The following is a 16687-nucleotide window of genomic DNA, read 5'->3' as shown; positions in this document are numbered from 1 at the left end:
CTGGGTGACAGAGCAAGACTCTATCAAAAAAAAAAAAAAAAAAAAGAAAGCAACAACAAAAAAACACCTACAAACTGTAAAAACCCTGGAAGACAACCTAGTAATACCATCCTGGACATAGGAATGGACAAAGATTTCATGACAAAGACACTCAAAAGCAATTGCAAGGAAAAGCAAAAATTCACAAATGTGATCTAATTAAAATTAAGAGCCACATAGCAAAACAAGCTATCAACAGAGTAAACAGACAACCCACAGAATGGGAGAAAATATTTGCAAACTATGCGTCTGACAAAGGTATAATATTTAGCATCTATAAGGAACTTAAGCAAATTTACAAGAGAAGAACAAACAACCCCATAAAAAAGTGGGCAAAGTATGTGAACAGCTACTTTTCAAAAGAAAAACAAGCATATAAAAAAAGCTCAATAGCAGTGATCATTAGGGAAATGCAAATCAAAACCACAATGAGATACCATCTCACACCAGTCAGAATGGCTATTATTAAAAAGTCAAACAATAGCAGATGCTGGAGAGGTTGTGGAGAAAAGGGAACACTGATACACTGTTGGTAGAAGTGTATATTAGTTCAGCCATTGTGGAAAGCAGTATGGTGATTCCTCAAAGAACTAAAAACAGAACTACCATTTGACCCAACAATCTCATTACTAGTATATAACCAGAGGAATATAAATCATTATATTGTAAAAACACATATGTGTAAGTGAATGTTCATTGCAGAACTACTCACTATAGCAAAGACATGGAATAAGCCTAAATGCCTATCAAAGATAGATTGGATAAAGAAAATGTGGTACATATACATCATGGAATATTATGCAGCCATAAAACAGAATGAGAGCGTGTATTTTGTGGGACCATGGATGGAGCTGGAAGCTATTATCCTTAGCAAACTAACACAGGAACAGAAAGCCAAATACCACATATTCTCACTCATAAGTGGGAGCTAAATGATGAGAACTCACGAATACAAAGAAGGAAACAACAGACACTGGGGTCCACTTGAAGTGGGAGGATGGAAAATGTATCTACTGGGTACTAGGTTCAATACATGGGTGATGAAATAATTTGTACAACAAAGCCCCGTGACTTGAGTTTACCTATATAACCAATCTTTACATGTACCCTCAAATCCAAAATAAAAGTTAAAAACGAATCACAGGGGAGGTGTTGGAGGCCGAAAGATTGAGGGTCATGATCAACTCAGTATACCACTGGAGGCTATATGAGTAAACAGCAGACTGGTCTCATAAATGCAGAATGTTGGCAAACTGACCAACTGTATCTGCTGCTCAGAAGAAATGCTGAGTGCAGTCACTTCCCAAGTGCAGTGTTTCTTGTGATTAGGCACATCTGAAGTCTATTAGTAATTATATGAACCTGTGATCAATTGAGTAGCTGACCAATCATTACCTCCTCCTCCCTGCTCAATCTACCCAATAAATATAAAGGGCTGTGGAAGCTCAGGGGCTGCAGCTGCCCTTGCTCACTAGAAGCAGGAAGCTCTCTTCTTCTTCCCCTGGCTCCTCCTTTAAAATAGTTACTTTTCTGTTAAGTTTTTATTTCTATGTTCATCCCTTTGTTCAATCTCGTAATGACAGTCTCAAGTAATAAGAGTAGTAACTGTCATAGTGATGGTCTCAAGTAGTAACCGTGGTGGTCTGCCAAAAGTGGCACCCAAACAGGGACAAACAGACCTGAAGAGGCCTGCAGGAACAAATAGAGATAAGTAGGGATAAATAGACATAAATAGAGATGAGATGGAAATAGAGACAAATAGAGATAGGTAGGGAAAGACAGAGACTTGAAGGAACTAACAGGGAGCATAGAGACAGACAGGGACAGATAGGGATAGATAAAGACTAGCAAAAGACTAGCAGAGACTAGCAAAAACTAGCAGTAATTTGCAGGGACAGACGGGGAATGATAGGGACAGAGAAGGTCTGCTGGAACAGAAAAAACTGGAACCAACCAGATGAATGAGAAACCCAGTTACAAGTCTGCTAGCAGCAGCATAAGGTCAGTGCTCTAAAAAGGTACTGGTCAGTGCCCTAGAGGTACAAAGAATGGGAATTTTTTGAATCGGGATAACATGGGGAAGAATATGGTTATTTTTGTTTGTTTGTTTTGAGTTTGGTACGTACCATCTTTTTGTCATTAAGGGCTTGAGAGAATTTTTTGCCCCACTTACAGCACCTATTGAAAGTGGTCAACAGGAGAGGCTGTACTATCTTTTGTGGCTACAGAAAGGCTAACTTTAGCTTTGGCTTTCATGGATTGTAAACGTGTACTGGCACCTGTGAGATGTGCAGAGGACTTGGGAGGTTTTACAGCTTGTCAAGATGTGGGAGCTGAGGTTCATCGCTCTATGGTGTTGACTCAGGCAATGGCTAATTTGGTAGCTGACAGATCTAAAAGAAGCCAAGGGTTAAGCCCTAAAGAGGGAAAGTGTTATAAGTGTAGAAAAATTGGATGTTTTAAAAGAGAATGCTGTCGGACCTCTGGGCAGAAGGGATCCTACAACACAGTTCCCCTCTCAACAGAAAAAAATGCCAGGACTTTGCTCTCATTGCAATAAAAGAAATCATTGGGCTAATCAACGCCACTCAAAATTTCATCAAAACGGCACCCTCCTATTGGGAAACAAGAAGGGGGCCTGGACTCGGACATTTCAAGCAATGAGAGCATTCCCCGTCCCGACCACAGCTCCATTTCGGGGGTGGGTTTCCAGAGGCTCATTGATTTCCTCACCCCAGAAACACTTGGAAGCGCAGGATTAGATCTCTGTCAGAGAACGGGGTTACGTTAGTTGGAGGAGACAAACCCACCAAGATTCACACTGGTATTTGGGGACCTTTGCCAACAGGATACTTGGGATTTTGGGCAAAACCTGTCTTAACTTACAGGCCTAGGTGTTGTTGATTCGGATTATGAAGGAGAAATTTAGGTAGTGGTAATGTCACAAGCTCTTTGGGTTTTGAACCAGGAGAATATATTGCGCAACTGTTGCTTATTCCCTGTAAATTGCATCCTTCTCTACGTAAGGAGAAATGAGGAGGTCAGGGATTTGGAAGTACAACTAGGAGAGAGGTTTATGTATCACAACCCATAGCATCTAGTGGACCCACCTGTAGAGTGCAAATGGAAGGTTTAGGATTGCTTTTTTGCTATACTGTTGTACAAGAAGGATAAGCCTTGATTTGCTTTCTCTGTGCCTTCCGTTAATCAGAAATATCCTGTTTCTCATCAGTGGAAAGTTTTACCCCATGGCAATTAACCAAAGAGGCAGAGGCTGAGTTGCAGCTTGTACAGCAGATGCTTCGGGAGTGGCATGCCTAGCGGCTACAGCCATAAAGCCTTTTGCTTCTGTTTCGGTAGATTTACTAACATAGGGACAAAAGGGTATGCTTGTGTTTTCACGGAAAATAAACCGTATGGGTGCCCTCGAGGTGTACGACCATGGAACAGAAGACCGGAGGGGACCCATGGATCCCAACCATGGGCCTGGTTTCCCCAGTAAGAACTGAATGCCAAGATGGAACGAACCACCAACCAGCAATTGAAGGCTGCACATTTTGCATATTGCCTTTCTCAAATTAATTCAAAACAAAGGGGAAAATGTTGGAGGCTGAAAGATTGAGGGTCATGATCAATTCAGTATACCACTGGAGCCTATAGGAGTAAACAGCAGACTGTTCTCATAAATGCAGAATGTTGGCAAACTGACAAACTGCGTCTGCCACCCAACAGTTATGCCCCAAGTGCAGTGTTTCTCGTGATTAGGCACATCTGAAGCCTGTTAGTAATTATATGAACCTGTGATCAATTGAGCAGCTGATCAATCATTACCTCCTCCTCCTTGCTCATTCTACCGAATAAATACAAAGGGCTGTGGAAGCTCAGGGGCTGCAGCTGCCCTTGCTTACTAGAAGCAGGGAGCCCTCTTCTTCCCCCGGCCCCTTCCTTTAAAATAGTTACTTTTGTCTTAAGTTTTCACTTCTACCTTTGTCCCTTCCTTCAGTCTCGTAATGATGGTCTCAAGCAGTGACAGTAGTAACTGTCGTAATGAATGGTCTTAAGTAGTAACAGTAGTAACAGTTGTGTAGTGATGGTCTCAAGTAGTAACTGTGGTGGTCTGCCACAGGGAATTTTGACCAAAAGATTCTTTTCTAAGTCTTGGATGGACCCAGAAATCTTTATTATAAAATAAGCCCTCTTAGTTGATTCTGATGCAGAATAGCATAGCCCTAACATTGAGAAACAGTGCTTTATAGAGATTGCTGCTAAGACCACAAGTCTAAGTTCAGTGTGCCCAAACCAAAAGTTAATATGCCACTTAAATAGAAAAAAAATGAGTCAAAATCAGGTAAGAAGAGTCATCACTATTGCAAACAACTTGTTTGCTATGCCCAAGTTTGTACTTGTTGGGTAATGGGATGTGGTAAGTTGATCAATATCATTTCAGTACAAGGCAAAAGAAGAAAGAAAAGTTATGTAAATTGTTGATCCTCTTTTTCACACAAAACTGGAGATAATAAATCAGAATTGTTAAAGGATTAATTATTGTATGAAAAATCACATACTACAATGCCTCTTCAACTTTTAGAAAATGTCTGAATAGAATTAGTATTTAGTGGTTATTTTTTAGTCCTGATTTTAGGGTTTTAAATTGTTCTTTATTTTCTTATACTTTCAATCTTATTTCTTTTGATTTATATTACTATTTCTTAATATTTTCTCTTTAGATTTTATTTGTAAACACATTACATGTGTCACTCAAAAGACTGTCTTTCACCAGAAAGATAGGCTGGATTTATGTGTATGCTTGAGCCATTGCTGAGTTTTCTTCTATGGTAAAAAGCAGAGCACTTTTTCTTCTATGGTAAAAAAAAAAAATCCAGTGCCTGAGTCAGCAGTCTAAAAAGACCTCAACATCAGTCTTATTGTCCTGGATTACCATATTCAAAGCCCAATCTTGGAGCGTTTGGCTTATTTTCAAACAAAAATCTTGAAGGTGGCTAAATGAGTGGACCTACCTATTGCCCCTTCTGTGCAAGTAACTGATTATCTTCTCTGGCATCCTAAACACATGGTAATTGTTTGGAGTAGCCATCAATACTGATGATATTTTAGTCTATTCTACCAGTACCACCTTATGTAACCATCTCTTCTGAATCATCTTGGGAAGATCACAGCCACACCCTTTCCACCTGAGATTCTCTCCATTGGCACAGAGTTAGTAGAGTATTTTCTAAATGGTAGAAATAAATCTCTCTGCTCTAAATGGCGGGTCTCTAAATGGTAGAAATAAATCTCTCCCCTCTCCCAGATGAGAAGGCATTCTCGAAAACCAAAGCTATCCAGCACTTTAGTAAATGACACTCTCACAATCTTATACCTCACTTCCTCACCCTAATCACTAATCAAACAAGAATCTTTCAGTTACCCAAGCCCCTTTCTTAGGTCCTTTGTGCTGAGCCCAATTTTCTCTGATCTCAGGTGGGCATTTATGGCTAAGCCTTATATCTTCAGTCTGGCCTTCCTAGGTTTTACAGTCTCCCAATGACTGCCCTATAATGCATGGTATAATTCTGTTTCACCCTCACCACTCAGTTTCTCATCAGTATGGATTCTGTTTCCAGAAGGCTCTTATGTCAATCAGTCTAAGTTAGAATGCCACTTGTTGAGGTCTGAGTTGATCAAGTCAATCTTTTCATCATTCCCAACAAACAAATTTCTTCTTTGCCATGCAATGGACTCTGTTATGTCAAGTTAAGGACATCTCTGTGGGTCCCCCATGCCTAACCCAGGAATAATGAATTGATGCATCCATGCTTGTGTCGTGCTGTTTATGATACTAGCATAGCCCATGGTGTATTGATGATAATTGATTACATGTCTCCTTATCATTTGAGGACAGTAAATAAGCCTGATTCATCCTTTGAATCCTCACGGCTTAGCACAGTCCTAGGGTTATATTAAGTATTCAGCTGATGTTTAACGATTGATTCATTCTCTAATCTTTTTTTTTTCTTTTTATTTATTTTGACAGTGTCTGGCTCTGTTGCCCAGGCTGGAGTGCAGTGGCGTGATCTCCGCTGACTGCAACCTCCAACTCCTGGGTTCATGTCATTCTCCTGCTTCAGCCTCCCAAGTAGCTGGGACCACAAGCACCCACCACCACAGCCAGCTAAGTTTTTGTATATTTAGTAGAGCTGGGGTTTCACTGTGTTAGCCAGGATGGTCTCGATCTCCTGACCTCATGATCCACCCTCCTTGGCCTCCCAAAGTGCTGGGATTACAGGCATGAGCCACCGTGCCCGGATTCTTAATCTATACAAAAATGATTCTTAATCTATACAAAAACCCCCATGACACACGTTCACCTATATAACAAACCTGCACGCCCTGCATATGCCTGCACACCCCGAACTTAAAAGTTAAAGAAAAACTCAAACACTGATTTCATTCAATTTCCTTTAATGAGTACTTGTTACAGTAAAAGAGGTATAAAGTCCTGTTCCCGAGTCCAAACTACTTTTTAACTTAAATCTTGTTTTTCTGAATTACTCAATTTGAAGTAATTCTCTTTATACCTGAAAAATGGTTTTATTGAAACATTTGAGATTAAAAAATATACATTGCAAGAAGCGTATGACAAACATTCTGAGAGTACAAAATTAGTTGTAAAAAATAACATAATTTACCAGTAAACCCACTCATATAGAAATGTGCAAAGCCTTTTGATGTAAAAAGTTTTGTTGTACACCAAGCACCTATTTTTATAACTTAGCTTCCCATGGAGAGGTAACTGCTTGCATACATTTTATGTATCCATAACATGCATTACAAGGCTCGGTCTTTTCAATGGGATAACAGTTCACAACTCTTCAATTTGAATTGTAATGAATCTGGTGACAAGCATTTTTCTCTGATGGATTTCAAAGTCAGCCAGAACTTTTAAGATGAAAAAGCATGTAAGGTGTTATATTTTCTTCATATTCCTTTACCACAGGAGGCTAACTCCACAATTTCCCTCATGTTTCTCATTCCGAAAAAAAAAATTAAATTTGTGTTCAGAATTATTTGATGTTTGCTTCTTTGTGCTGATGTTTCAGTTCCTGAAGTCAGCTTGGCTCTCACAATTTTCTAAGGACAGGTTATTGATTTAGGATTGTATAAACATTTTTGTCTGGTTTTTGGATTTTCACTGAGAACGACCTTCCCTTGATCGTCTTCTAGATCCTAATTAGAAAGAAAGGAGAATGTATAGACTAAATGTAAGGAAATTTTAAAATTTAAGAATATATTATTCTCTGTATATCTATCATAAGTCATTTTTTATTGTAATAAATTTTAGATTTTTTTCTTAATATCAACTTATGGTGAAGCAAATATTGTATTTTGATCAAAAGTAAAAATAATTTGAAATTTAATAATTTTAATTCTTTAGAAAATTTGTGTGAATTTGGATATTTACATAGATTTACTGATACATTCTTTAAAAAAATCTGTGCAGTTGATCTTTTACTTTCAAAGGTCTATATATTGGATTGGCTTAAAGTGTGATGTTCCTATAGTGCATTGATAAGCCTTGCGTCTTCTTTTGACTACTAGTATGTAATTAACCCAGAAATTCCAAACTTGTAATTCCAAGCTTGCAATTTACTCTAGGTTCCACAAGGGAAATTCTTGCTTTCTCAATGTATTTGGAATGTAAGATAACTTAAGTGGAGGAATTAGAAAATGCACATAGTGTAATTATGAAATAAATTGTAATGCATATGTGATATATACATATATAATCACATTTAAATGAACATTTTGTAAATAGCTATATTAATGGTTTTTTGCATATATATATTTCTTATTTACTTATGTCTCAAACTGTAACATCGTCTCACATAACATTTTTGAGGATTCAGGTCCACCTGCATTCTACATTTGTTTATCTGTTATTCAAAAATTTCTTTTTGAGTTAACTCATATACACAAAATTACATGCATACTTGTACATATAAAACATGACATATATATGTATATATATATATGGAGATTATACACTTGAGTCTATCTCAAGGGTTCAGTATGCCTAGCAGTTTACATTAGTATGTTGGCCTTTCCCTTATTTTCTGATATCAAAATATTTTTCATCGAAACTGGCTAACTTTTCTCTCTGATCCATAGCAAAGTTCAATAAAATACTTTAAAAGATTTTTCTATTGTTTGATTTCTCCTCATATAACAAAAGAGGCCATATACACACATTACTGTAGCCAATACACTTACCTTGAAATTTTTTGTTGGCTTGTAACCTCCTCACAGGTGTGTCTAAAATTAAATTGTTGTAGTTAGAAATACTTTGCAATTATGGCTAAAATCGGACAGGAGACCACGGTTAAGCAGAACCAGTGTAAAGTCTAAGTATCACTTAAACATGAAGATCACTTTTAGTAAATTTTATGATCCTCAGAGTTTCACATTTTCTGACAGGACAAGTAGACAGTGTTTTCCATATATCATAATGAATGTTTCTTAGTTGCAAAACACATTGTTTTATTATGGATTTTGGACCCCCACATAATAATGTGCCATTTTTGCAGAGTAAATGACTTACATGATTTTTTCAACCTTTTTGTAAAAAACATTGCCTTATGATGAAGGGTTATTAAACGTCATATAAAGTTTAACACAAGTATCTTCCCAGAGTTAGCCACCTGTTTTTGCAGTCATACCTATTTGTAATGTATGCCTCTGTAAAATTATCATTAAAATCAACTGGTGATTCCTCTATTGTACATGAGGACAACAAAGTAGCATTAACCTAATGATTCTAGAAATGTTATAATAAGCAATTCAGGAAGAATATGCCATTACCCTTTTCCACCTCCCAACCTGATTCAGTGTCAATCCTGTGAAATCCTTTTAAAAAATTCACTAATAAAAGCTTTTATATTTAAGAACTGCAAGTGTTTCAAAACTATGCTGTTTTGTGGTATTATAGTTGTAACATTTCTCAATTCTGTTTTTCTTTTAGTTTTTTGACAAGGTGACCTGGTAGGCCTAAATTCACATTTTCACTTAGTTTTTGGGCATTTGAGATCAAAGAGTAAATATAGTTTCTATAGTTACTTCATTTTTCCTACTTTTTAAATTTTTTCTCCAAATTTTGACTTCTTTTATATATATAATCTATACTCGGCATGAAGTCCAATTTTTTCTATTATATATGTGTTTTCAATTCTCTGAAATCATATAAAAAGTAAGCAATGAAACAATCACCATGAATAGTTTTGGCTATATGACACCAAGCAAATTTTTAAAAAAGAAATGACATTAAAAAAACTTATATTCTGTTTCTGTCTACTTAGCACATTTTCCCATGTCTTTTCCCCCAGAATATGAGGCATATAATCATTTATAAAACCACATTAATACTAGAGGAAAATACAGAACTATAGAAAAATCTCACTATGTTGGGTAATGGGGAGAAGTCTGTAAAACAGCCAAGTCTGAATTATGAAATATTCTCAAATAGACATAAATGTAAATATAAATATTTCTTCAGGTTTATTTGGTAACAAAATAATGGCTTCTAGAAAATTGTCAAGAAGAGACAGATCCAACCTTTAACTGGTACACAGTCACACTGCTTATAGTGAACTTAAGTTCCAGATAGCAATTAATTGTATAACTTAAACTGCATCATAGAAGTATTTATCAATTTCTTTTCAAAACAAGCAAGTGTGCTCAGATTTCCTTTCATAATGTTGACACCATCCAATTAATGTTTTGCTATGATAATATTCCAGAATAAAAAACATTCAATGTGTCAAACACTTTGAAAGAACAGCTTGATTAATGTGTAGAAAACAGGTTTATTCCTAGCAGCTCTCTGCTACGTCAACATGAATGAGCGTTACATTAGATCATGTTTAGATCAGCAAAACATGGGAAGATAAACCAATTACCTGAATAGCTTGGCACAAAGAACCACCCTACATCATATTTTCTAAAGCATGCAAAGTGCCCAGCTCAATTATTTTGACATTTTTTGTTGCGTGTTTGTTTCTTGTATGTTTCCATGGCTATGACTATGGAAATTTAAAGTTGAGTGTGAAACATTACTTAATTGACCATGTTAATGTCAATTGATGATTCTGACAGTAACATTTGACAGCTTACTTTGTGTTGAACATTGTTCTAAGAGCTTGTCATACATTAACTCATTTAGACTGTAGATGTCATGACTATCCTCACTTTCAGATGAAGGAAACAAGCAAGAAAAGAGTCAACTAATTTGGGATTGAGTTGGGGCTCAGATTGAATGCAGACCTACAACCCGATCTACTCTTCTCTGTAGAGATTGCAAATCTTAACCTCTTAAATTGGCAGATTTGCAAAAATCTTCAAAAATGACTTTTTGTTGTTCCTTTCAACATAGTCTGTTACTCTCCTTGAATTGCTTGAGTCATTTCAGAATGTATAGTTCTAAGGTAAGCATAAAAATTTTATGCATTTAATGAGAAATTTTTTCAGTTAAGGTCTCGGAAATATATCAGTGACAAATCACAACATCAGTACTCAAAGAACCACTTAGCCATGTTAATAGTCATGACTTAAATGATTGAGAAACACACTCAAATTATCAAAAGTACAAAAATGTACTACACGTACCACAATGCATACAATATGAACTGTTTAGATAGAAAATTGAGTTTTAGGTGGAACTTATTGAGATGAAGAGCATGGTTCAGATATGCATCGATTGGCGAGACCTTGAAAAAAAAGTTTTACATAATGTAATCTTTACTAGCTTCTTTTATCAATGCCTTTTAGGATCTAGACAAGGGGACACTTGTGACTCAGTAATGACCTGATGGTTTTAGATAGCTAGAAAAAAAGAAAACAAGCAGGTCCAATTAATGCTGGTGCAAGTAACTCTACTGCATATAGTGTCTTTCCTACAAAAAGCAAAACCTTGGAGAAATGGTTTGATAAAAACTTTTCATGTTTTTTTGTTTTTTCACAATGCTACAATAGTTGATGTGGCATTGTGAAAACTGATGCCTTACAGATATGTAGAGAGATCATACACTGGGTACTAAAGGAATAAACTTCTGGGATGAACAGAGACAAGAGCTAAGAAAGTTCATTAACTAAAAATTGAACGTCATATACTTATAGCAGTTATATCTTTTCTTGGCTGAAGCAGTTCTTTAGTATTTAGCTGGATTTTTCATAGTGACCTCAATAACAAGGGTTTATCAAAGGGGAAGAAAATATACTTACCTGAAATTTAAGCCTAGATGAATTAAAGCAATATAAACTGATGCAGTTACTAATTTATTGATTCCCTAAAAAGCACTACCATTCTACAAAGCTGCTTACTATGGCAAGGACTAAAAGAAAAAAAAGAATTCAATTTAATCTTCATAATGTGTTTGTCTCTTCCCTCAAATCCTTAGATTTTTTTCCTAGCAGACAGTTGAGCATTTGTGGGTAGATAGTGAATTCTTTGTTAGATCCTACAGGAATCTTTGGTTCCATTATGTCTCTGTTGTGTTACGTACTCTTGGAATTCTGGGAGGAAACTTGTATTTTTCAGACATATATATTTCTATTGAGGGAAAATTCAATTGCTGGTTGAATTAAAATTTTTCCAAACTGTCACTAACAAGTTTCTAAATACTATTTAAGAGATTTTATGTTTATTAAACTACAGAATATAGAAATAATTGCTAAAAATATAGAAAGTCCCAAGATAATTTACATTTTCTTGGACATAGTGATATAGTTTTAAAAATTAAACTGAAAAGTCATCTGGACTGTGTTTTGGATAAACATCAAACTTCAGTTACGTTTCTCAATTAATGGTATATTTCAAAGTGCCTATTTGGTTTTTCTAAAGAATTTAAATACTTTCCTTGTTAAAAAATGAAGTAGAAATTTACTTATTCAAATGCCAATGATACAAATTATATATCTATATAAACACTTAGGGCATCTTTGAATAATTACTATGTAGGGTTTATGTAAGATTTTGAATTCTTTTCTTTGTTCTTAAGGTCCATTAATGCCATAGACAACATTCCATAAAAGATTAAGATTAATTTTATATGCAAAATAATTTATATCTGCAGGTATAAATTATCACTCAAACTGTTAGAAGAAACAGTTACTCATTCCCAAGAAAATAGTTTTGGAAAAGAATGTTACTAAATGCACTGTTTTTGGCTATATCTATGCATACAATTTAAAGACATGCCTTGATTGCTCTTATGGGGGCAGTGAATATAATTTTTTTAATGTAAAACGTATATCAAATTTGGGCTTGTTTAACAACTAGCAATTTAACAATTATTTCCCTTTCACCTACTTAAAAGGTCCTTAAAATTATCTGAATCAAAGCAAAAAAATATTCATTGCTCCCCAAGCTTTATACCATAGAACTTTTTAAAGACTGTTTAATAATCATTTCTTTGTAACTGTTAACTACCATTGAACCAATCCATCTATTAAGACAACAGCAGATGTTGTCTTTTTTTTTTTAACCTAATTAAAAGAAAAAATGTGCTTGCTCAGTCTTTAAAAAGTTGAACTCAGTCACTACAACCTGTTAAGGGGGTTAGTTGTTGTCCTTTTACTAACCTCCCTGAAGCAGTCTTTTAATTTCTTCATCTTCAAGTAAATGACCATCACCACCTTCAATGAATTTGGTGACCTTGGTGACCTCTGAGAGGATACACGTTTATAGCAGAAATTGGTTTATATAACAAAATAAAGACAGCAGACTTTATGTCATAAATAATGGCATCTGCCCAATAATGATATTCCAGTCCAACACTCGGTTCTTTCACAACTTTTAGTGCTGTTTTCTGACATACCAATATTCTTATAAAGTTGTTGAACAAAATACTGTATAAAAAAAATGACTGCCATTTATGCTTAATTCCTTATTCTTGTGCTTTTTCTTGTTGGTATGGAAATGAACAATAGAATGAGATAGAGTAGAAAACATGTAGAATGCCTCACAGATTATTTTAGACTTGTATACGGATAGCTTAGGTAAAGTCACATTCTTATTTTTCTAGAAATGCTGACCTTCTTGGAACAATTTCTTCAGAGTTTCTTCTGTGTCTCCACCTCCAGTAGAAATCCTAGTGTATTTTATTTCAGGACCTATGAGAAAGACAGTGAAAAAGGTCTAAAACAGAAGTAGGCAAACTTCTTCTGAGAAGTGACAGAGAGTAAGTATTTTCCACTCGTAAGCCACGTAGTCTGTGTTGCAATTGTTCAACTCTGATACTTCAGTGTGAAAACAGCCTTAGGTATTATATAAGTGGATGGGCAAGACTGTGTTCCAATAAAACTTTATTTCCATAAATAGGTGGCACGAGCCATACTTGCTCACTAATTGTTTAAACATACTTAAAGAATAACTGAATTAAGAATTTTAGGCTAATTTTAGGCTAATTTAGGCTAACTGGGCACTAGCTTGGAAGTCTGATTGAGGTTTACTAAAATTATTGATCAATTGCTTTGTATAAACTTGTTTCTATTTTGGCATGTAGATGTATAGACCTTAAGATTAATAGAAGCTCACATGAGGAAATGGCTTTTCTTCTCGGGTCCTCTAACTCATTAATAAATAGTAAAGTGAAAATGGTATATTATATCAATGGTATATCATATTAAATGTATGTATGCATATATGTAATAAAAATGCTTTTAGATTTGTCTACAAATTTTCAATCGAGAGTAAAACATGGATTACATATTTAGAATAATATATCTGCCAAAATATGAAGTAACTTTAGTAATCACCATGAAAATGACTTGTTTCTGTAATGATTCTTGTTTTTGGGGATTAACCATACTTTGATCTTTATAATCTAGGCATAGATCCATGTATGGAATTAATGTCTACCTGTAATGATTCGTTCTTCTCGTGTCTCTTTTTCAGTTATTTCCACAGGCACTCCATCAATGATTTTGGTGTATTTTTTAATAATTGGCTCTAAAAGGGGAATACAAATGCATTTGATTTACCCTCATATAGTGACTATATATCCATAAGCTAGACAATGTAACGATTAACTATATTTCTACAAATATTACCATTTAAGATTCAATCATAAACATTTTTAGGACATATCCCCCAAAAAATCACATCAATAGGGATCTAAAAGGTAACAGCCAATGTCCTGAACCTTGGTTAAGAGAGAGGGCCATTTGACATGCTAACTCTCCATGTCATACTTGTTTTCTGGATGTGGAATGAATGCTAGAGTGAGAATCCAGGGAGTTCTATATCATTGGAATGGGAAGCCCTACTATAAATCCTAGCAGTGGAGTGGCTTATTAGACAGAGATTTAAACAATGGTCATTTTTTCCTACTGTTTCTAATGTTTCCTTTTATACTGACATTAGTGTTACAATTTTATTCCAAAATCCTCACTTGTGTATACAAAAATCATGACATTTTGTTGGGCCTGGTGACTTAATTGATAAATTAATTCCAACTAGATCCATTAAAAGCTAACTATGTTTTATTTCTGACCAGCTAATAAGAACTCATAGCTGAGAAAATAATTCCCACAATTTTTATAAAATAAGAGAAAATATCAGATGTTCAATATTTCTAAACCAACACTATTTCAAAATAATCACAGCGAAGGTAGTCGGCCCCAGGTAACATATGGAACGCACCTCCATGGATCACTTCAGTTATTGTTTCACCTTCTTTAATCAGTCTGAATTCAGGTTCACCTTCAATTTTGACTTTTGTTATTGTGGGTCCTGGGACATTATTTTAGGAGACAAATTATCATGTTAAAACAGTCCTTTAAATTTACCGGAATAGGACATTTATTTCAACATTCGGTGTTACTCAACTCAAATGTCAAAGTGGTTTCAGGCTCTATGAAATCAGTTTTAAATATTTCCCATTGTCTTCAAAGTAGACAACAGTTATGAGAACAAAAAGTTTAGTCTGTTGGTGTGCTACTAAAATTACTTGCATCTGCTTTAGCTTTTAAACAGATGGATAAATCCATCTGTTTATTGGTAGTTATAAAGTATGGTTATGCAAAATATTATATGTGGCTACACTTTGCAAATCATGCAGTATGTACACATTTGTGTTTTTCTGATAACTGGTGTAGATCCCACTTTATCATACTGATATTGTCTATTTTTCCTTATTAAAATTTTTCATTTAAGTTTTAAAATCACTCAGTACCTTGTATTTTTGATTTAGTGGGTATAGGAGTGAATATAAGAAAATACCAAATGGATACCTACCTTTAAGACGCTGAATGTCAGGTTTTATGAGGAAAAGAATTTGAGTACTTACCTTCTATATGGGAATGATACAAAATTAACCAATTAATAGTTAAACAGTCCTTCAAATGCAAAGTTAAACTAGTGTTGCATTTGACTTGCAAAATGATTTTGCTACCACAGAAAATCATTTTGAAGGTTAGAAAGCTGCTTACTACATTAGTTAATTAAGACTATTTCACAGAGGAGTAAGGAAAATAAGTTCAGTACATTTAACTCATACTGTAATAACCTTCAATAGTGGAATGAAACTGTTGCTTATCTTTGAGAGCATTTTTTTTTTTTTTGCTTGTTCAGAAATTGTCAATGTACATGATTACCAAAACTAAACCGGTCTAGAACAATCCAAAATAATGAAAATTAAAGTTTTTTGAAACCATAAGTATTTCATGCCATAATATTTGATATATAAGGCCAGGGGATATTGAGCACAAAACATAAAGACAGGTTTTTAAGGTGTGGTAACTTCAAAAGAAGGTATGCCTAAGGAATTTAAGAACCAAAAATGAGTTAATAAAATATCTAAATCAATATTTCTTTAGAAAAGCCAAACTGAAATTTTGGAGACATCCTTTATAGTTAAGCTCTATGAAAAAAGATTTTCTCAAAATTGTTTTCCTATTCACTCCCAACACCTTGGAAAGTACCCAGCACAATAGCTGCTCAATAAGTATTTGTTGAATTTTTAGCTGATTTATTCTTAATTCTAAAATGCTGTTATGCATCTTTTATCAGAGGCACCTTAAAATTGTGTCCTGGAGTTTATTTCATAAGAATTTAAAAGTCATCAATAAATCTATGATTGTTCAAACAGTAAGAAGGAAATGCCAGTAGCAGTCTTGGAAGCTGGACCATTGTAAATTTCTACTAAGATAAATATTTGTTTTCTTCATTATGCTACACAGGAGTGTAATTTCTGAACTCAAGTTATTAATGAGTAGGTGACACAACTCCATTTTTTGTCCATGTTCCCTTTATAAGAAGCCATGTAGAGATGACACTCCAGTGTGATCTTAACTGAATAAAGATTAGTGGGATAGAATCCTACTGAAAAAGATTGAGGAGATAAATGAGCTGAATAAAGAAGCTTCAAAGGAGAAGAATCTTTGAAAATAAGAACAATGGTATATGTAAATAATTTCAGGTAAAGAAGCTGTGCACAATTATAGTGCAAAATTTTAGGGAATCTGATTTTTAAAAACAGGACAAGATTTGATTTTAAAATCAATTGTCTTATCAAAGATCATTGTGTCATGTTTCATTACAATGATCAAGGAACATTTTTTCAACAAAAGTTTCTAATTTAATTTCTTTTTAAAA

General features: G+C 34.7%; 1 protein-coding gene across 8 annotated transcripts in view; it reads right to left on the bottom strand.

The window, feature by feature from the left end:
• Nucleotides 1–6410: 6410 nt before the first annotated feature.
• Nucleotides 6411–16687, bottom strand: part of LOC105486047 (periostin) — a 35373-nt gene continuing 25096 nt past the window's right edge. Inside the window, exons 18-23 of one of the 8 annotated variants that reach the window (XM_011748726.2) lie at nt 14735–14824; nt 13952–14041; nt 13126–13203; nt 12673–12756; nt 8311–8352; nt 6411–7266 (exon numbers count right to left, since the gene is read on the bottom strand). In XM_011748726.2, coding sequence (XP_011747028.2) covers nt 7229–7266; nt 8311–8352; nt 12673–12756; nt 13126–13203; nt 13952–14041; nt 14735–14824 — 422 coding nt within the window. In that variant the 3' untranslated portion in view covers nt 6411–7228. The remainder of the gene's footprint in view (nt 7267–8310; nt 8353–12672; nt 12757–13125; nt 13204–13951; nt 14042–14734; nt 14825–16687) is intronic. The other 7 variants (XM_011748727.2, XM_011748729.2, XM_011748728.2 and 4 more) reach the window with 7 other exon arrangements.

This window comes from Macaca nemestrina, chromosome 16 (genome assembly GCF_043159975.1).
Source record: "Macaca nemestrina isolate mMacNem1 chromosome 16, mMacNem.hap1, whole genome shotgun sequence".
Lineage (NCBI taxonomy): Eukaryota > Metazoa > Chordata > Mammalia > Primates > Cercopithecidae > Macaca > Macaca nemestrina.
This window is presented reverse-complemented; position numbering and strand designations above follow the sequence as displayed.